Here is a 22,500-nt window from a genome sequence, read left to right on the forward strand (position 1 = left end):
GCTGAATCAACACAGGCTGTGAAAAAGACTAATGATGATCTATGAGGATGAAGCACAAAAGAGCTGAAACGCACTATAAGAAACCAGAGGAGCATAAAAGGTCGGTGTGTGTTTGTTTTCACCTGTTAGTGTGTGTTTAGACAATGAAGGTAAATCAAAAAGCATTTCTGCTTGTTTCATTAGTGCAGTTTTTCAGTGAGCATTCAGACAGCTTCTTATTTTCTGGCTGGACCACTAAAATTGACATCCGAAACAGGAGGCTTTAGTGTTGTTTAGAAAGAAAGACGTTTGATTGTAGCATGACAGTGTGTATTAGGAAATATAACTCTGGATGTGTGATTTATGTCAGCTTTGCCAAACATACGGTCTTTTTCATTAACCCTCCTGCTCTGATCCATTTCCTCCAAACGCACCATCAATGAAGTTCAGTGTGTTCACTGCTGCTGTGGCAGATAGAGCGAACGCTTGACCCGCGGCAGCAGCTCACGCCTCGTATCTCTCGCTCTCTCTCACACACACACACACACACATTCACCATCATAAACACACACACACAGTAGTAAAACTCCAGAGATTCAATACATAAATCTGGAAGGTCTTCGCCACACGTAGTGCCTTTTATCATCTATCTAAAAATTGTATCTCCAAAACAATGCTTAGGCTTGTTGGACAAACAGAAATGATTAAAATTTGTTCTTTGGATAATCATGGTTTATTTTGCGAAAATGATAGACAGATTGTCAATTACAAAAATTAACAAATAGCAGGCAGTAAATGAGCGCCAGTGGGGTCTGAAACCTCTCCTGAGAAGAAAATAACAGGCTGGATGGCAGACGGATCTACACACTTCCCACTTCTCAGGAGCATGAGAGGTTGAACGTGTGTGGAATTATGAGCCTGAAACAAGTGTTGGTCTCCTTAAAGGGACAGTTCAGCCAAAAATGAAGATTTTGTGAGCATTTACACATCTTTATGTTGTTCCAAACACTTCTGTGGAACAAAAAAAAAAAGATTTTTGGCAGTATACAATCTGCTCTTTTTTATACAATGAATATGAATGGGCACTAGGGCTTCTCAGCTTCAAAAATACATTATAAAAGCACCATAAAAACAGTCAATATGACTTGTGCCATACATAAGGTTTCTGAAGCCATATGATGCTTTATGTAAAGAAATGTAAAGTAATAAAGTAGTTTTTTTTGCCAAATCTGATTTGCACTTGCATTGAATTAAAAATGCAGTATCGAGATGTTTTTGAACAGATTCTTAATGTTTTTTTTTTGTTTTTTTTTAAAGAAGTCTGTTTTGCTCATCAAGTCTGCATTTAGTTGATCCAAAGTACAGCAAAAGCAGTAATATTGTGAAATATTTTTACTATTTAAAATAACTGCTTTCTATTTGGATATATTTTAAAATGTAATTTATTCCTGTGATCAAAGCTACATTTTTGGCATCATTACTCCAGTGTCACATGATCCTTCAGAAATCATTCTAATATGCTTATTTGCTGTTCAAGAAACATGTTTTTTATTATTATTATTATTATCAATATTTAAAACAGCTGAGTAAATTTTTTTTCAAGATTCTTTGATGAACAGAAAGATCCAAAGATCAGCATTTATCTGCATTTATTATACTTGTATAGATTATAAACATTATACACTATACCATTCAAAAGCTTGGAGTCAGTATAAGGGAGTCATAGAAATTAATTAATACTTTTATTTAGCAAGAATGCTTTAAATTGATAAAAAGTGATGATAAAGACATTTACAATGTTACAAAAGATTTCTATTTAAGATATAAATGCTTTTTGTGTATGACCTCTGAACTTGACTCAAAGGACCTTATCTCTAAATTTGTTGAATATTTTAATGACTTTAGAGTTCCCTCCATGCAATACTTAAAAATGTCTTGGGAAAAGGATTTGGGGTTAGATATTTCAGAAGATAACTGGACCAAGGCCCTCAAAGGTATTAGATCTTGTTCCATTAATTCTAATTGTCAGCTGATTCAATATAAAGTTATCCATAGATTACATTACTCTCACACCAAATTACATAGTATTTATCCCTCTGTGTCACCTCTGTGTATCAAATGCAAGTCTAATGAGGGTACATTAGCTCACTTATTTTGGTTTTGCCCAAAAATGTGTAAATTTTGGACTGAGGTTTTTGGTTTCTACTTTAAGGTACTTAAGATTGATTTTCCTCATGACCCTCTTGTTGCAATATTAGGCTGGGCCCCTTTCTTAGAGAACTACAGTTTCAATCAAATCCAAACAGTTCAATATGGGATGACCATAGCAAAAAAGACAATTTTGTTGTTGTGGAATAAAGAGTTTGCACCTAAATTTGAGACGTGGCTTACAGAGCTCAGTAGTGTGTTACATATGGAAAAGATTCGATACAAGATTGCAGGTAAACCAAAAAGATTTGTACAGATCTGGAAGTCCTTCTTTGAATATTTGGAAGATTATCAAGGATAATTGAATTAAATTAGGGTGGTTAAGTAGATAAAGTATAGCAGTGTGTAACAATTGCTTTTTTCTATAACTGGGGATTTGTAGGTATTGGTGTGTGTGTGTGTGTGTTTTTTTTTTTTTTTTTAAATAAGTACACAATATGAACAGTGTATGTTTATGGAGGTGTATATGTATTGAATTGTACTATTTGTGGGTTTATTTATTGTAAAATGTTTTTCCTTTTTTTTTCTTTTTTTCTTTTTACCTTGATTTGCTGGCATGGGCTGGGGGATTGTTTTGTAAAATGTGAAAAGCTTTAAATAAAATATATATATAAAAAAAAAAGATATAAATGCTTTTTTACTGAACTTTCTATTAATCAAAGAAACCTGAAAAAAATCTACTCAGCTATTTTCAACATAATAATAATAATCAATGTTTTTGAGCAGCAAATCAGAATATTAGAATTATTTCTTAAGGATCACGTGACTGGAGTAATGATGTTAAAAATTCAGCTTTTCATTTTAAAATATATTCAAATAGAAAACAGTTATTTTAAATAGTAAAAGTATTTCAAAATTTTACTTTCATTTTGCTTTACTTTTAATTTTTCTGTACTTTGGATCAAATAAATGCAGGCTTGGTAAGCAGAAAAGAATTCTTTAAAAAACATTAAAAATCTTACTGTCCAAACACTTTTGATTGGTAGTGCATATATATTATTATTATTTTTTATTTAATTCTACACTTGTTTAAGGTCAGCTTAAATATAAATATATATATATATATATATATATATATATATATATATATATATATATATATATATATATATATATATATATATATATATATATATATATAACAAGGATGCATTAAATTGCTCAAAAGTGACAGTAAAGGCATAAATATTTTTTCTATTCATCAAAGTATCCTAAAAATGCATCAAAAACTATTAATTAAAACTATTTTCAACATTGGTAATAGTAGGAAATGTTTCTTAAGCACCAAATCACCATATTAAAATGATTTCTGAAGAATCGTGTAAAAAATAATGCAAAATTCCAGCTTTGCATCATAGGAAAAAATTACATTGTAAAATATTTCTACAACTTGACTTCTTACAAATGACTAAATTTCTATATTTCACAATATAACAAATATTTACTGTATTTTCAATCAAAAAAATGCAGCCTTGGAAAGCATTACAGCCTTATTTCTTACCAAATCTTACCATTTGAACAGTAGTGTGAGCTACGATGGAAATTAATTTTCTGAATAAACTGTCTCTCTAACACGCTCTAAATTGCAAATAAATTATTTTATTTAATAAAAGTCCACAGTGGCTACAATGTCCATTTGTATTTTGCTATAATTTGCCCTGGAAGCGTCAATTTCATTCTGCTGAACGTGCAATAAAAACACAAATTGACAATTTAAATGGCAGCATACAATAAGTAATCACATTAATGTCTTATAATAGATGTAAAAATTTGTTGTTTCAGTTTTTGGATGAATGATTCCTTTAATTTCCGCAATTTGGTATGTCTCATTTGCTTCCATTAAACTGAAATAAATAAGCCACTGAAAAACCCATTATTCGACCACTGAAACATATGAAGGAAAGCGTTAAAGTGAAACACTTTTCTGTTTGTGTAAAGCCACGGGTCTACATATGAATCTCGATGTAAATCGGCACAGCCACAAAAATAAGGAGCTGAAACAATACATGAGTCGATGAGACTTTCACTTTGAGGTGAGAGCGAGTGGCGTCTCACAAGTTCAGAAAGGCGCTGACTGCTTCCATAAGGGCCATCAGTGAGATTACCTCTCTAATGGCTGCACATTACTTATGACTGAATAGAAAAGAGTCTGCCCAAAGAGAAGTCCAAGGCTCTCTGTGACAAAATAGCCAATTACTTTTGAAAAGCCGGGGGCCGCGGGGTAGGTTTCACAGAGGGTCTGACCCAAGAAAGAGAGGAAAATTCATAATGGTACAATAAACTCCTGCCAGGATCTGACATTTATTCACCTTCCATCATAGGAAATCTAATCTTTCAAGCTCTCAGGATAAGTTAGTGCTTTTTACTGCCATCCATTAACAACACAGCCTTTTATTTGGTATAGAACTTTTTTAAAAGGAAAAAAAGTCATGATTTTTGATACGAAAATTGACATTTTTTAGCTTTTTCAAAAGTGGGGTTGTGGGCAATATCGGCATAAATCCTGATCATTTCTTGGCAGATTTTCTTGCAGAAAACTCCTCAAAACAATCTAAGCTGGTTTAAGGTGGTCTCCCAGACTGGCCAAGCTAGTGTTTAGCTGGTTGATTAACTTGTTGACTAGTTGGTCTAAGCAGCTGAAAATTTCCCGAAACCACTCTAAAACCAGTTCAACCAGACTGAGAGGCAAGTCAAATAGTTTTAATGGTTTTAAGATGTATTTTCAACATTAAGATATTTGTAAAATGACGTTTTATTTTTCAGAACATTTTTTTATTAATTTTTATTTTATTTTATTGAATTTATTTTTTAGATTTTATTTATTTATTTACTTACTTATTTTTTTTAACCCTTTTTAATGCTATGGCAGTTTCTATGGCTATGTTAATGGGGAGAGCCAGGTTTAGTAATTAAAAATTAAAATTTGTATGATGTTTTTCCAGAACATTTACAGTGTTCTGATTTTTTAAATTAATTTTTATTTTATTTTAATTAATTTTTAAATTGTATTTATTTATTTTAGTGTTGTCAAACAAATAATCACGATTAATCACATTCAAAATAAACGTTTTTGTTGACATAATATATGTGTGTATACTGTGTATATTTATTATGCATATATAAATACACAAACATACAGTATGTATGTGTGTGTGTATATATATATATATATATATATATATATTTTTTTTTTTTTTTATATGTATATGGATATACATGTATATTTATATTTTTATAGTTATATCATTGATATTATATATAATACTTTTAATACATAAATTTATTAAAAGTAAAACTAAAGATGTTTAAGATAATTTTCAAAAAAAAAAAAAAAAATACAAAATTATTTTATTATATTATAATATATAATATAAAATATTTATATTATATTACATATATAACTAGATTTGAAGTAGCCGTAGAAGCACATTTTATATATATATATATATATATATATATATATATATATATATATATATATATATACACACATACACACATACATACTTTTTTTTTTTAATAAACAAATTAATTTATTAAAAATATATTATACAGTTATTTTTACTTATTAATTCAGTCCTGGATGCTGATTGGTCAACACAGTGTTCCAGTCATGCTAAAATACACAATATAGCAACATCCACTTGCTTTGTGTCGGTACATTACAATACAAACAGTAACTTACGTGACTGGTGTTCAACTATCGAGTACAGCTCCTCTTGGTCACTTTCTGATTGGCTGAGCTGGAAAGACACAGAAGAGGTGTAGCAATGTCAAGCCCTGTGGCAGTTTTAAATGCAAAACACACTTTGAATGTGTCTGAAGTGGTCCTTATACCGCAGGTGTTCTGATGTCACATACCAGTTTGAAAATGATCCTTGCAACCAGCCGGACAGAGTCGGTGGGGATTCTTGGCTGGAGGCGCTTGAGGCATTTGCATTCCCTCTTGTGATCGGGCCATGCTTGTTTCTGAAGGGTGAAGATGAGGATAAAGCAGAGAATAAATAGAAAAGATTTCACAAGCAAATAAATATGATGAAGCTACGTTCAATCAGAACATGCTTTCTGTGTGAGGTCTCCCTTTAGAGGGAATTATGATGAAAGGCCACCCTACAATTAAAGAAAGACAAAGACAAACTTGACAACCAGAGTGCCTGGAGAGAACAGCACTGCTTTGACAATGACAGCTTTGCTATTTTAAAGCAGTATGGCGTCTAGTTTTGAGAGACTGGATGTTGTTGAACTGCAAAGACTTCATGCGACAGACACTTTAAAGAGATATTTCACCCAAAAAATTAATTCTGACATGATTTACGCCTCACGTATTTCCAAACCTGCATGTCTTTATTTCTTCTGTGTTCACGTTGTTCTTTTAAACAATGCAAAAATGGAAAAGGATGGACACAGTCCTAGAAGTAGCCATTATGACTCGTCTGAAACGATAGCTTTGTATTAGGAACAGAACAATATTTAATAAGGTATTGACTGAAAAAACAGATTTTGAGCAATTTTTCAGTGAATATCAACTTAAAATTTGCATTTTATTTTTTGGCCATATAAATAAGCAACTGCACCAAATGTTTTCTCATATTTTTTCTATTTGATATTTCATATGTCAGGCTTTTATAGGGTTAAAAGACAGTAATAAAAGGAAAATCATGTGAATGAACGTGTTTCACAGGTGTATGGCTCCAAGCACCAAATACTTCTGATGGAAAGTCACACTGGACCTCATGCAGGAGTTTCCGATAACTGCCGGCTCAAAAAAAAACAAAAAAAAAACTGGAGAATTTTAATGACATTATACAGAGTTTTTATTGACAGTGAAATTCCACATGAAGCAAAATGACTGTACTAAATTCCATAGGAGAAAGGCTTGACAATTAAAAATCTGAATTTCACTCTAGTTTTCCAATCTGCCTCAGAAACCTGCAAAAATATTATATATTAATAGCACATAAATTTGATGTCACTGATTTATGATGTTTTTAATATTATGTATTTTAAATGCAAAACTTATGTCATGTTCTGTGTGTGAAATCATGATTTCTGAACACAGTTTCTATACCACATTATTGTTGTATTACAAATAATGTGCTATTGAATGCAGTCTATTCAAAAAGTAAAACATCTATGTAAATAATATCAAAATAATTAAAAACAATTGTGGGTAGCTTGTCAAATATTTTTTTTTAATTAACTGAACAATGCACAAAATTGTCCAAGTAATTATTCTAGTAAACTGTCAGTAATGAGGAACTAAATTAGAAATACGAAAATAAATTAAAGCAGTAAGTAGTTTTCTCTGTCATGAAATTTTTTACAATTATAAACCGCTCTATTAAGCTGCTTTTATAGTGCAAGGCCACATGCACAGACATAAAATAAAATAAAATAAAATAAAATAAAATAAAATAAAATAAAATAAAATAAAATAAAATAAAATAAAATAAAATAAAATAAAATAATAAAACATTATTGAAAAATATTATACATTTATTATAATAATAAATTCATAATAATATAACATTCATAATACAATATTAGAATAGATATATTACAATTATAACATAATAAATTAATATTGATAAAAAATAAAAAACTAACTAAATAAATGTTATTAAACAATATTATAAATGTATTACTAATTTTAATAAACTAATAATAAAATCACAATCATAATATAATATTACAATAGTTATATTATAATAAACTAATATTATCCATAAATTAATATTATTAATATATAAAAATATAATCTTAAAATATATTATTAAATAATAATATTATAACTGTAATAATAATACATTCATAATAATATAACAATTATAATATAATATTAAAATAGTTGTTATAATAATTATAATATAATAAATTTATATTATTAAAAAACACAAATAAGTTATTAAATAATATTATAAATGTATTACTACTAATAATAGAATACTATAAATGTATTATTTTGAATAATAACAGTAATAATAGTAATAATAATAATAATAATAATAATAATAAATTCATAATAATAATAAATTCACAATAATATAACAATCATAATATATTAGAATAGTTATCATAATAATTATAATAAATTAATATTATTAATAAAAAATAAAATAAAAATATATTTAAGAAAAAAAATGATAAATGTATAATTCATCATAATAATAAATTCAGAATATAACAATCATAATTTAATAATAGAATAGTTATACTAATTATAATATAATAAATTATTATTATTAAAAATAAAATAAAATAAAATAAAATAAAATAAAATAAAATAAAATAAAATAAAATAAAATAAAATAAAATAAAATACTTTATCTAGGTTGCCGATATGACTGGAATATTCATTTCATGTGAGTGTACATCACTTTCAGCATTTGTCAAAAGCACTAATCATTTCTTTAAGTGTAAACCCTTACATGGGAAAACTGAACGTTCTCTTTCCACCAAAATAAGATCTCATCATAAACTCGTCTGTAAAGCTCTCTGATGAGTATGTGAAGAGCTCTTACCTGACACTGAACGCTGCAGTACCGGGCCGTCTTACATTGAGAACATCTCGACAGACTTTCACCTCTGTTAAGGATAAATAAGACAGAATTACCATCAGCTTCAGCGCTTTGTGTATTTCTCAAGAAACTACATCCTCAGGCTGAAGAGGATAAAGTCTGGTTTGATTTACAAGGCTTATAATGAAGCATTCCTGCCATGACTAAACATCACTTGCTTTAAAGTACAGGTCTAATGACCACCTTTGCTTTGAGGCTTAGTCTATAACATGTCCGCTTCAAGTGAGGAATGCGGTTAACATGCAGAGATCAGATGCACAGAACACAAAAAGGTCAAGGTATCTCTATAAAATGTCAAATTATCTCTTTATAAATGAGTTTAATGAGCTAATGTTGTGTTTAAGCATGCATAAGAGTCATGCATATTACACACTTTTTCCTCAGCTTTATTTGTTAGAGTTTTGTTGATTGTGACAGGTCTTTTTAAACATTTCTACCAAACAAACCAAATGCATGGAGGAAGCAAGTAATAACTAAATAAATGCATTGAATTTGAACAATTCATAACATTTCCAGTGCTGCATATGTTGTGATGTTTCCCATGGATGTTAATGATCAAAACACTAAAAAGTGCGTGTCTGACTCCCTCCACCCTTATCTATATTGCTTCTTCCTGAGTGAACGTAATCATAGGGAGTTTAGTAAGAAGTACCACCAGATTCATCTTCTTGCCACGCTGGTGTCTGGAGGTGGTCTGATTTTTGAACAGGCCCTTGACAAATCACTTTGGAGGGATTTTTAGTGTCAGTCTCCTAAAAGAAACTGAAGAGTGTCAGGCACAAATTATAGTGCGGGCCTGAGCTCTATACGAATGGACCCTCTGACCCATTCCTATATAATGTGGGTTTTACTGTGTATACATATTGTCTATTCTATGCAGGCCAACATGAATACTAGTGTGATATTGTCCTATCACATACTGTTTAATGGTGTTCTTTTATATGATGGTTTTTGATCCCTGTTATGAAAATGATCGTTTCTTTTTGATATTCTCCTGCATTGCACTGTGTTGCTTCTATTCTCTCTTTTTTTCCTCATAGGTTGAATGACGCTGGGGTGTTGGCGTGTTATTGGTCGCTCGATTAAGGCGGGGTCTATTTTAAGAAAGCCGGTTGCAAGCCGGCGAGCTCATTGTTGGTGCGAACGTGTTCGAGTTCGGAGCTCCTGGATTCCTCCTCCGTCCGGCGGCCAAACCAATGTTAACACTAATGTTTTGTGGCTAAAAGTTAGCTTTTACTCTTTGCGAAAGTTATAGCACACCTCATGAAACAGAGCAAAGGGGTGTCCTGCCTTTTTCTTTTGTGTAAATCTGTTGGGCTTTGTTTTTGGTTAGGCAGTTAGGTAAGCTGGCTGTATTTTATTTTTTCCAATGTAATTAGGTTATTTAGTTTTTCTTTTTTCTTTTCTAGGTTCCTTTTGTTTGTTATGTTGGCCTGTGGCCACCCCGAAGAGATGCTCTCTATGTTTCACGTCTAATCTCTAATAAACATCACAATTTTGTATTAACTGGTGTGCTTGTTTGGTCCCTGACCGGAGTGATTTGGGAATCCAGCACCACAACCGTTCTCTTTATTATGCCCTTAGCGTACCCTAGACGCGGGGTGTAATAATCCCAGTTTTGCATTTCAGGGTAGGTAAGTTTGTTTGTTTGTTTATTTTAAGAAATAAACACTCTTATTCAACAAGGATGCATTAAATTGATCAAAAGTGACAGTAAAGACATTTATAATGTTATACAGACTTCTATCTCAAATAAACAATACTTTTATGATTTTTTTTTTTTTTTTTTTTTTTTTTTTTGTGGTTTCCAAAAACATATTAAGCAACACAGCAAAGATAATAATGAGAAATGTTTCTTAAGCAGCAAATCAGCATATTAGAATAATTACAAACTGGAGAAAAAATCTACAAATTTAGCTTTGCATCACAGGAATAAATGACAAAACAGTTATTTTAAATTGAAATAATATTTTAAAAATATTACAGTTTTACTGTAATTTTGACCAAATAAATGCAGCTTTGGTGAGCATAAGATACTACTTTCAATAACAAAAAATAAATAAATAAATAAAATAAAATAAACAAATATTTTTTTAAAAAATTAAATTAAGTTACATTAAATTAAATTACCAAAAAAATAAATAATTTAAATTGAAATGATATTTAAAAATATTATGTTTCTGACCAAATAAATGCAGCTTTGGTAAGCATAAGAGACTACTTTCAAAAACATTACAAAAAAAAAAAAAAAAAAGAAATAAAAAGAATAAAATGACGAGTAATGACGCTAAAAATTCAACTTTGCATCACAGGAATAAACTACATTTTAAAATATATTACAAATTATATATTACATTGCATATAGTTGAAATGGGTACTGCAGTCCAAATTCAAAATATTAGAGAGCGTTGTCTCTCATGCTTAGCCAAAGAGGAATTGTTTTATCCATGTTTAATATGTCTCTCATCATAGAGCTTTTTAGATGGATGCTGAGGATTTTCAGGTCAGGTAGAATCTGTGATCTCTAACTCAGTTCGTTTACTGGCTTCAGTGGCTGCAATACGCTGTATTTTCCACCAACTGGCAACCTTGGGGATCGAAATCCAATTGGGTAAACTGGCAGTGGGCGGAATCACGTAAATCAACACGGAACGCACATTTCATAGTAGAATAACTGGCTGTAGCACTGTGTTTTGGAAAAAAAACAAATATTTGACACTGTTTCCTAAATATCTGCAAATGCATTATAGTATTTTTATACTTTAATACTGTGAAAAAAAATACATACAGCACCTTTAATGAAAAAGAAAACTAAGAAATTTTATGTTTAGTTTTTCCCCCTACAAACTACAGTGGCGGCATCCACAAACAAATTATTGAATGCTTTCTAACATCGTGCCATGATCTCCAGAACCCTTATGAGATCCAGAAGAGTGGAGGAATCTGAGCTGTGCACTATCATGATCAGACGTCCATGCCTGTGGGTATCTGCTGATTTCACTTTGAAAGAAAGAACTGCATCACATTATGAGAAAAACAAAATGTGCAGAGACGCAAACAAAGAGGAACACGCTGAACTCAAGATGTTATCAGAACAACAATGATGCATTGCCAAAGCCAAGGTCACATTATGAAAATAAATCATTTAGGCTTACATTACAATTCTGAACTGATGGTTCTAGGTTTCACTCAGAAATACAAATAAACAGTAAGTAAAACATTGAATTAAATGTGACATTCTGAAGACTGAACTAGTATTTTCAATAATCTATGTTGAAGTTTGTTTTAAACTTCAAAAAAATCAATTTGAGTCAACATCATTTTGCCAAATTTACATGTTTATGAAATGTATTAAAACAGTTTTACTACAGTGCGTGAAAACTTTAATTAGAGGGTGATTTCTTAGGAAAGTACAGTTAGCTTAACAAGCAAGAAATAATAGCTAGGCAGATGATGAAATAATAAGAAATACTAAACCTTAGCTTCAACTGGAAATGAAAGCATTGTATCCAGCATGGGCCTGTGGGCTCTTATGAAAAATGCTGATGCTTCAGAAGGTAAGAGTCATTGGTCGTAATGGAATACACAGAGTCTGGTGCTGTCCAAAACTAAAGCACAGGCCGTAAGTCACAGCACAACACCAGAGTCCTGCAGCAGCACAGCGGCCATAAAGCTGCACTCATTACTGCACACAGGATATGACAGACAGAGAACTCATCATGATCTACACTGGACACACAGAAACTCAGATAAAACAACAAAACAAAAAGCTGGTCAGAATGTGCAGCTATTTCTGGATTTGGGAAAAGTTAAACAATAAAATAAATTTTTATTATTAAAATAAAGTAGTATTTTTGAAATAAAATAAAATGTTGTATGACTACATTAAGGTAAAGCAAAATAATAAAGTAGCAAAATAAAAAATAGAAATAAATAAATTAATTAATTAATTAATTAAATAAGACTCTTGATCTGAATGAGCATCTATTACTGGATTTGGGAAAAGTTAAATAAAGTATTATTAAAATAAAATAAAATAAAATAAAATAATACCACTGACCTGAAAGAACAACTATTGCTGGATTTTGGAAATGTTAAAGTATTAAAATAAAATAAAATAAAATAAAATAAAATAAAATAAAATAAAATAAAATAAAATTAAATTAAATTAAATTAAATTAAATTAAATTAAATTAAATTAAATTAAATTAAATTAAATACCACTGACCTGAAAGAACAACTATTTCTGGATTTTGGACAAGTTAAATAAAGCAAAATTAAAACAAAATAAACTAAAAAAAAAATAAAATAAAATTAAATTAAATTAAATTAAATTAAATTAAGTACTGATCAAAATAAGCATCTATTTCTGGATTTAGGAAAAGTAGAGAAAGTATTATTTAAATAAAAAAAAATATTTATTATTAAAATATAAAAAATAGGATTGTTAAAATAAAGTAACAAAAAGCAATAGCAATAAGATCAAATGAAATAGTATTATTAAAATAGAGTAACAAAATAAATCAATTATGCTGATCAAAATAATAATCTATATCTGGATTTAGGAAAAAAAGTATTATTAAAATAAAATAAAAAAATAAAATAAGATTGTTAAAATAAAGTAACAAAATAACTCAATCATATTAAAATCAAAATAAAAAAAAAAAAAAAATTAAAAAAAAAAAAAAAAAATAAATAAAATCAAATAAATAGCTGACCGCTGAGCTGAATGTGCAGCTATTTCTGGATTTGAGAAAACTTACGAGTTTTTAATGACCTGACTCAAATCTGCTATAAAAGCAGGCACTTGGATTCCTCAGAGTATTGATTCTGAGATACAGACAGTAAGTGTTTCCCTACTGATAAGAGCCGGCCAGAAAAGCAGCATTTTCACACAGCACTCTAATACGGCAAAATACTGCAGAGCAGAGTCTGATCTACAGATTCATAAAGGCATGATTAATATCCATGCAAATTTGGCAAGGTTCAGGAATTTAATAATTGCCATATGTGCGGACTGTACAAGGCAGCGGGAAAGAGCCAGACCTTTAATAATGATACAAAATGTCAAAAAATAATATGCCTTAAATATGTCATCAAACAACCACTGTCTTCATCATTTTACAAACTATGAATCAGATCATTTTCCCTCTAATAATGCTCACACAAATTCAATACAATTTTATCAATTTTATTAAAGCATTTTATCTTAGATATAATTATTTTAAAATGACACCCACATTACCAAATTATTCACTTTTCACTGAACTAATTGGAGTGATTGTTCACAACAAAATATTATTAAGTCATATTTTTTGTGATCGCACACAAAAGCAGAAGTAATTAACAGGACTTTTTTTTTCTTGGAGTTGTATTTTCTTCCTGACTTGATAAGTGAAATCATGCAAAAGTGATGCAAAAAGTGCATTTAAGCCAAAAATCCAACAAAAGCCTATTCCCTAAGGTTTGGCAGAGCAGGATTTGAAAGCTCAATATGTGGTAGAGAAACACTGCGCTCCAGTGGCCAGACGTCCTGACTTCAGCAAACAGACGCTCAAAATGACACACATTCAGAGCATTCAAAAATCAGCAGGCCAGCGGTCCTTCATTTTACATGAAACCATGAAATGAAAAAACATTTTACTTTTCATTAACAACAGACAAATATCCTGAGGCGGATCTCTTTAGATCAAAACCAGCAGAGGAACGGAATCGCAGCCGCGTCCGCAGGGAATCAAAAATCAGATTATCCCTACGGCTAATGCCTAATCGGATTTCTGTATGCGGACGAACACAAAACAAGCTTTCTTAATTTTAAGAATTGACAATAATTCCACATAAAAATGGCATCGGAACATAATCAGCAAATTATCCAACATGATTCGTTTTCGGTTTCCATGTCCACACACAAAACTATCCTGGAACGAACGACTCCCTGCCTGTTTCCCCTCACACACCGAGAGCTATAATTAGACAGAAAGACGAGTGTCCGGACCAGAACCAGAGCAGCAGTCAACACCAGAGGAAGAGGAGGACGAAGAGACAGGCAAACAAACAAACAAAGCTCTCTATCTGAGCCTTTAACAGAAGAGATACGAACACTCGCTCACCCACAAACACACTCTCAGTGACCAATTAGACTGTTTACCTTCACAGGACAAACACACGCCTTTTGGCTCTTCAAAGCCTGTCAGATAACACCTCTATAAATGCCACTTTCTTCACTAGTACTTCAATTAAGAGGGAAAAAAGGGAAAATGGAAGAGAATAACGAGAGAATGGTTATACTTCATAAAGAAAGACCTCATGAAGTACGTTATGTTTATAGCATAAAGTGACTTTGATCAACAACATCCATTTGTAACATTTGTTACTGTAGTGGTTAAAACATGCTTTTTCTTTAAAGCATTGAATATTTACAGAAATTATTCATATAAAATGGCAAACTGTATTGAGAAATTGGTCCTAATTTGCATAACTGTACTTTATGTGCTACTAAAAGCATGTAAATTATTAATAATGGGAAAGTACATACTTTTAAAGTCGCAATGAAACAGTGGTAGAAAGAGATCTTTTCTTTTGATTGTGATGTTTATCACGTGACACACAGAGTTATCAGGGGGAAAAATGTATGGCAGGGACTTGAATCCATTGGTAATATGGATTTAAATAAAATGGTGAAAGATTATGTGCAATTTTAGAAAAATGAATTTACATTGTGACTGTGCCCCAGATGCAATCAACAGGAACTGTCTCTGTAAAGGTGTGAACCAAATGGTCCATACATTTAGCATAACAAAGGAACAGCATTTCTCTTACAGACAGAACTAGGGGAGAAGCTATGTAGAAGCTATGCAGAAGCTAAGGAGAAGCTATGAAGAACTTTGGAAGAAACTAGGAAGAAGCTTCGAACCCTTACACGGGTTAAGATCTAGAAGACGGCTATGCTACATGACTTTCTTCAATAAACTCTTTTTCCCTGAACTTTGGTCAAGCTTACTTATTTTATGTATTAGAGAAATCTAATACATATGGCGAGCCATCCAAACCACTGGTCAACCAAATACAGAAAACCAAATACAAATAGATGTTTAGCATCCACTTAGAAAATAGATAATGTTGGAATTTTCATTTCAAGTTGACTAAGTATACAATAAAAACCAGTGTTGGAACAAATCACTGCACTGTAAAAATGTGGACCACAAAACCAGTCATAATGGTCATTTTTTTTAAATTGAGATTTTATACATTATCTAAAGCTGAATAAATAAACTTTTCATAACTGGCCGAGATACAACTATTTGAAAATCTCGAATGTGAAGGTGCAAAAAAAAAAAAAAATCTAAATATTGAGAAAATAACCTTTAAAGTTGTCTGAATGTAGTTCTTAGCAATGCATATTACTAATCAAAAATAAAGTTTTGATATATTTATAGTAGGAAATTTACAAAATATCTTCATGGAACATGATCTTTACTTAATAACCTAATGATTCTTGGCATAAAAGAAATATTAATTGTTTTTTTTTTTGTGTTTTTTTTGGCTATTTTACATTTTAGACATAATATTAAGAAATCTGCATTGTGCAATAATGAAATACTACAAATAAATTGTAAAAATAAGTTTATATCAGCTAGAATAAGTCTTAAAGGAGACGTCCACTTCCAGAACAAAAAATGACAGATAATGTACTCACCCCCTTGTCATCCAAGATGTTCATGTCTTTCTTTCTCCAGCCGTAAAGGAATTCTGTCTTTCGAGGAAAACATTTTTAGCATTTTTCTCCATATAATGGACTGCTATGGTGCCCCGATTTTGAACTTCCAAAATGCAGATTAAATGTGGCTTCAAACAATCCCAAATGCGGTTGTACATGATCCCAGCCGAGGAAGAAGGGTCTTACCTAGCGAAACAATCGGTTATTTCCATTAAAAAAATACAATTTAAATACTTTTTAATCTCAAACACTCATCTTGTCTTACTCTGCCTGAACTCTGTGTATTCTGACTCAAGACAGTTAGGGAATGTCAAAATACTCCCAACATACTTCTCCCTCAACTTCAAAAATCATTTTAAAATCATCCTACATCGCTGCAGAAGTAACGACCCAGTCTTTGCAAAGTGAAAATGCAGAGAAGATCACACACCCTTAACAAAAAAGGTAAAACAGCGATATAGGACGATTTTGAAAATGAGGGAGAACGTGAGATGGGAGTTTTTCGACATACACTAACTGTCATGAACCAGAAAAAAACAGTTAGAAACAAGACAAGCATTTGATTAAAAAGTATATAAATTGTATTATGTCTATGAAAATAACAGATCGTTTTGCTAGATAGGATCCTTCTTCCTCAGCTGGGATCGTTTACAACCACATTTGGGATTGTTTGAAGCTGCATTTAAACTGCAGTTCAAAAGTTCAAAATCGGGGCACCATAGCAGTCCATTATATGGAGAAAAATGTTTCCCTCAAAAAACAATTTCTTTACGACTGAAAAAAGAAAGACATGAACATCTTGGATGACAAGGGGTGGGTACATTATCTGTCAATTTTTGTTCTTGAAGTGGACTTCCTTTAGGAAATATGTTAATGTTAATTTTTTTACTAGGGCACCACAATCCTGCTAGCATAATTACAGAGCTTTGAAATAAAAATCTAGAGTTCCTCTAGAGCGATTTACATGTGGTATTAAGCTAATTGGTTTACAGGAGGTTGTGCCGGTCTGTTCGGGGCAGTAATCACAGGACGAGAGCCTCTTTTGCTTGTTGTTGAAGGTTTTGCTTGATTACAACCAAAAACCCTCAAGTCTAATGGCATCTCTGTAATTCCCAGAGTGTCTGCGACCCTGGACCGAGGAAAAATTAAAGCCATAAAGTCATGGAGCCTATGAGATTTATTTACTTTTTAATCAGTGGTTACAACAAATGAAGGTCTTCTCTAATAATTCACACCACTCCTCGTGTGTTGTGACAAACAGGATTATACACTATGATGGTGATACTAATGATTTTCTGCCTGGAAAGGTCACAGTCTCGTATTAGTGCTGTGAATGTATGAATATGCCACATCAAATGCCATATCAAATTAAAAGCCACGGTAGCTCACCGACAAAATCCTTCCCTGTCATGCATTTCAGGGGATGGAGTTTTGTTTTTGCGCCTTGACCTAATCTTACACAGGTACACCACTGGCACAGTTAGCCTCTGTGTGTGTGTGTGTGTGTGTGTGTGTATCTGCTTCAGTGCTTGAGTAATTAATTCCTGCTGTAAGCTGTAGCACCAGTAGCTCTGAGGAACTGATAATTATTCAGCCTGTTTGTGGCTCGTTGTGCCTGAGCAGGTTTCTCATTTCCAGGATTAGTGGCTATTGGCTCCTTTTTCCCTTCTTATTTTGCTGTGACAGCTCTGATTTGGTTTATTGCAAGCTTTGATCCACAGAACCTGGCTGATATGAGGCTGGTCTCAGGATAACAGCAGAGTAAAGAGTTCGTTATATATTATATATACGCTAGGCTTCAAAAGTGTGGAGTCAGTATGATTTTATTTTTAAAGAAATTCATAGTTTTATTTTACGAGGATGCATTAAATTGATCAAAATTGACATTTATAATATTTTATTCCAAATAAATGCTGTTCTTTTGAATCTTCTGTTAATCAAACAATACTGAAAACATTTTATCACAGTTTCCAAAAATTAAGAAGCAATTGTTTTCAACACTGATAATAGCATTGGGCAGCAACTGGCTGATGAAAATTCATCTTTGTATCACAGGAATAAATTATATTTTAAAGTATATTATAATCAGTGTTGGGCACGTACCTTTAAAAAAGTAATTAGTTATAGTTACTAGTTACTTCTCACAAATAGTAACTGAGTTACATCATTATAAAAGTAACTAATTACCAGGCAAAGTAACTATTGCGTTACTTAAAAAAAAAAAATCTAATTTAATATAACTATAAAATAAATATAAAACATTGTACACTAATCTACACTATTTTAATGTTGTTGTGGGCAGTGTTGGGAATGTTACTTTGAAAAGTAATTAGTTATAGTTACTAGTTACTTCTCACAAATAGTAACTGAGTTAGTAACAGAGTTACTAGAAAAGTAACTAATTAAAAGTAACTAATTACCAGGGAAAGTAACTATTGTGTTGCTTTTTAAAAAAAATTAAATATATTAAATAACTTGGATGAAATTTCAAATAACTTTGAAATTTCATTCATTTACTATATTTAAATAACTTAAATATGTTAAATGAATGAAATTTGAATTAAATTAATTACATTTTTAGTTTAGTCACCAGAAAAGTTATTTAAAAATATCCAGAATCTGGCTATTTTTAACATTATTTATTTATTTATTTATTTCAGAAGAAATAGATTTTTAAAAATATTTACAGAAATGCTTTTACCTAAATAATATATATTGAAAATAATAAAAAATATTTTTAATAATATTTATTTATTTATTTATTTATTTATTTATTTATTTATTTCAGAAGAAATAGATTTTAATAATATTTACAGGAATGTTTCAACCTAAATAATATAAATAAAAAATAAACATAAATATTTAAAAATACCCAGAATCTGTCTATTTTTAGCAGTTTTAACATGAATTGGTCGATTTGTTTTATATATATATATATATATAATGGGGTTTTTTTATATTTATAGGAATGTTTCAACCTAAATAATATAAATTAAAAATAGGCCAAAATATTATTTTAAAATATCCAGAATCTGGCTATTTTTAACTTTCTTTCTTTCTTTCTTTCTTTCTTTTTTTTTTATTTCAGAAGAAATAGATTTTTTTAAAAAAAAAATTTAAGCATTTACCTAAATAATGTAAATGAAAAATAAACATAAATATTATTTAAAAATACCCAGAATCTGTCTATTTTTAACAGTATAAACATTAGTTGATAGATTTGTTTGTTTGTTTATCTACAATTGAATTACAATTTTTTATAGGAATGTTTCAACCTAAATAACACATTAAAAATAAGCCAAAATATTGTTAAAATGTTTTTAACAATATTTATTTATTTCAGAAGGAACGTAAATATTATTACTATTAATGCACACACACATAGTATGTAAACATACTTTTATTTTGAATGTGATAAATCATTATTAATCATTTAACAGCCCTAAAAAAAAAAATTAATATAGGTAAGAGAAATTCCAAGGTATCTTATATGTGAAAAATATTAAGCCAATGTGACTAATAAATAGGTCATGGTACAATAAATTGCTACAATAAAAAGGTGAAAATAAAAAAAAAAACGTAGCTGGAACAATCATTTATATCTTCTTGAACCTGTCTCATGTACCACAGCCTTGACCAAGAAGCAATCTACCATTTCTGTTTAAACGCTCTGGAAGATCACATCCCATAATCTCATAATCAGAAGAGGCTTTTGTGCCTCAGCAGGAGAAGTGTGAGTGATATTTTCCAGACAGCTGAAGAAAACCTGGGCAGCGTTTACAGCCAGCGCACTCAAAACCACTACAGTTACGAGGCTGAGGATAACTACAGGTTTTATTTTCCTGTTGACTTCCAATCAAAGCAAGGACAAAACACAAGCAGCGGTGCTCTGCAGCAGGAGGACAAATGCAGGACGACCCAAACGTGATGCTCAAGGTCACAGGTTTGCGCTCTCCGAGAGGCTCTTAGTAGCATGATGGATGTTTTCACAAACGCATTTGCTCACGATACAATGACTGGTCTCGTTGCCATGGCACTTAGTGCATCTTGTTGAATTGAGTTCAAAAGGGGTACTGGAAAGTAATCCAACACGTCATTCATGACAAAAGAGCAGATCGATGGCATTATCCTCATCTGCCTGGGAGACCAGAGAAGAAACTGTTCTCCAGGACTTGAGAAAATGCGTCAAATAAACACCATTAAAGTATAATGTAAATTATAAATGAAAATACCATAGCATACTATTAATGTCTTACAGTACAATTTAGACACCATAGTACATGAATATAGTACTCTCTCATGACAGACAAAAAAAAAAATAATCAGATTTTAGTTTTTAGTTTTATTCTTAAAAAATACATATTTAATTCTTAAATAAATAAATGAAAAAAAAAAACAATACACAATTGCTTTTACACAACCGCAACTACACAACTGACAGATTCTGATTTTTTTTTTTTTTCAGGTTTATTTTTAATTTATATTTTTCAGGTTGAAACATTCCTATAAATATTTACTTCTTTTTTTTGTTAAATAAATAACTCTTAATTTCATTTATAAAAAAAAAAGCCAGATGCTGATTTTTTTTTTTAACAATAATACTTAGGTTTCTTTTTAATTTATATTTTTTAGGTTGAAACATTCTTATAAATATATATTTGTTTTTTGTTAAATAAATAAACCTTAATATTGTTACAAATAGCCAGATTCTGAATATTTTTATAATATTTAGGTTCATATTTAAATTTATAGTTTTTAGGTTGAAATGTTCCTTTAAATATTTTGAAATTTGTTACATAAATAAATAAATAAATAAATCTTAATATTGTTAAAAAAAAAACAGCCCAATTGTGAATATATAACATATAGTCTTTAGGTTTATTTTTAATGTATATTATTTCTGTAATTAAATAAAATAAATACGTAAATATGTAAATAAATAAATCATTATATTGTTTCAAATCATTATTTTTAATTTTATTTTTAATAGGCTGAAACATTCCTATAAATATTAGATTTTTTATGTAAAGAATATAAAGATTTTTTTCTTAAATACATAAATCTTAATATTGCTAAAAATGGACAGATTCTAAATGTAATAATAATAATATTTAAAAAATAAATTATTTTTTTTAATTTATAATCTTTAGGTTGAAACATTACTATAAATATTTTTAAAAAAAAAACATTTTTTCGCAAATAAATAAGCAAATAAATAAATATTCTTCTTAAATAAATAAATCTAATTATTGTCAAACATAATAAACTTTATCTTATTTAGCTTTTTTAAGATTATCTTATTATTGTCAGATTCTTAAGATTTTTAAATAATTTTTAGGTTTATTTTTAATTTACATTATTTAGGTTGAAACATTCATATAAGTATTTTTAAATCATTAAAAATGTTCCTGCATATAAATAAATAACTGTAATAAACACATCCATTATCTTTCTATGTATTTATTTATCTCTTTTTCTACATTTTTTATTAAAATAATTTTTGATAAAACTACAAAAAAAAAAAAAAAAAAAAGAAACTGGAGGAAAAAAAAGAAATGTTAACTTGTAGCATTAAAGCAGGACAATCTATATATATATATATATATATACACACAAATATCACCTGTCAGCAACCAAAATTTGTAATTTTTATTGTCAATGTCTCCCTAAAAAGGGGAAGTAAATACAAGCATTAATTTGCCATAAAAGGTGGTTCAACCAGGTTTAGTAAAGAGGAGAAAAACAATTGCGCAACATGAGGTTTCTGTAATTTAACTGCGATCAGCAAGCTGGGCCTTAAACTTTCATGCTTAGCTTTCATGTCACGCTTTGTGTTTACGGCCTCTAATCAATCTTACATTTAGACTGAAGCAGCTACACAAATGTTTCACGGCTGGCTTTTCATCACATGCGCCTGTCCGCTATGGCTAATGCATAGATAAATTATGTATTCATGAATTTATGGAAGGAATTTGCATCTGATCTCCAACGCGCAAACGCTGCGCACGCAGAAAACTT

The 22,500-nt window shown here is 30.2% G+C and overlaps 1 protein-coding gene across 1 annotated transcript in view; it reads right to left on the bottom strand.

The window, feature by feature from the left end:
* Nucleotides 1–22,500, bottom strand: part of smyd3 (SET and MYND domain containing 3) — a 205,825-nt gene that overhangs the window by 169,372 nt on the left and 13,953 nt on the right. The window contains exons 2-4 of the mRNA XM_051133022.1: nt 8,709–8,772; nt 6,049–6,156; nt 5,873–5,930 (exon numbers count right to left, since the gene is read on the bottom strand). Of these exons, the coding sequence (XP_050988979.1) occupies nt 5,873–5,930; nt 6,049–6,156; nt 8,709–8,772 (230 nt within the window). The remainder of the gene's footprint in view (nt 1–5,872; nt 5,931–6,048; nt 6,157–8,708; nt 8,773–22,500) is intronic.

Source organism: Labeo rohita, chromosome 17 (assembly GCF_022985175.1).
Source record: "Labeo rohita strain BAU-BD-2019 chromosome 17, IGBB_LRoh.1.0, whole genome shotgun sequence".
NCBI lineage: Eukaryota > Metazoa > Chordata > Actinopteri > Cypriniformes > Cyprinidae > Labeo > Labeo rohita.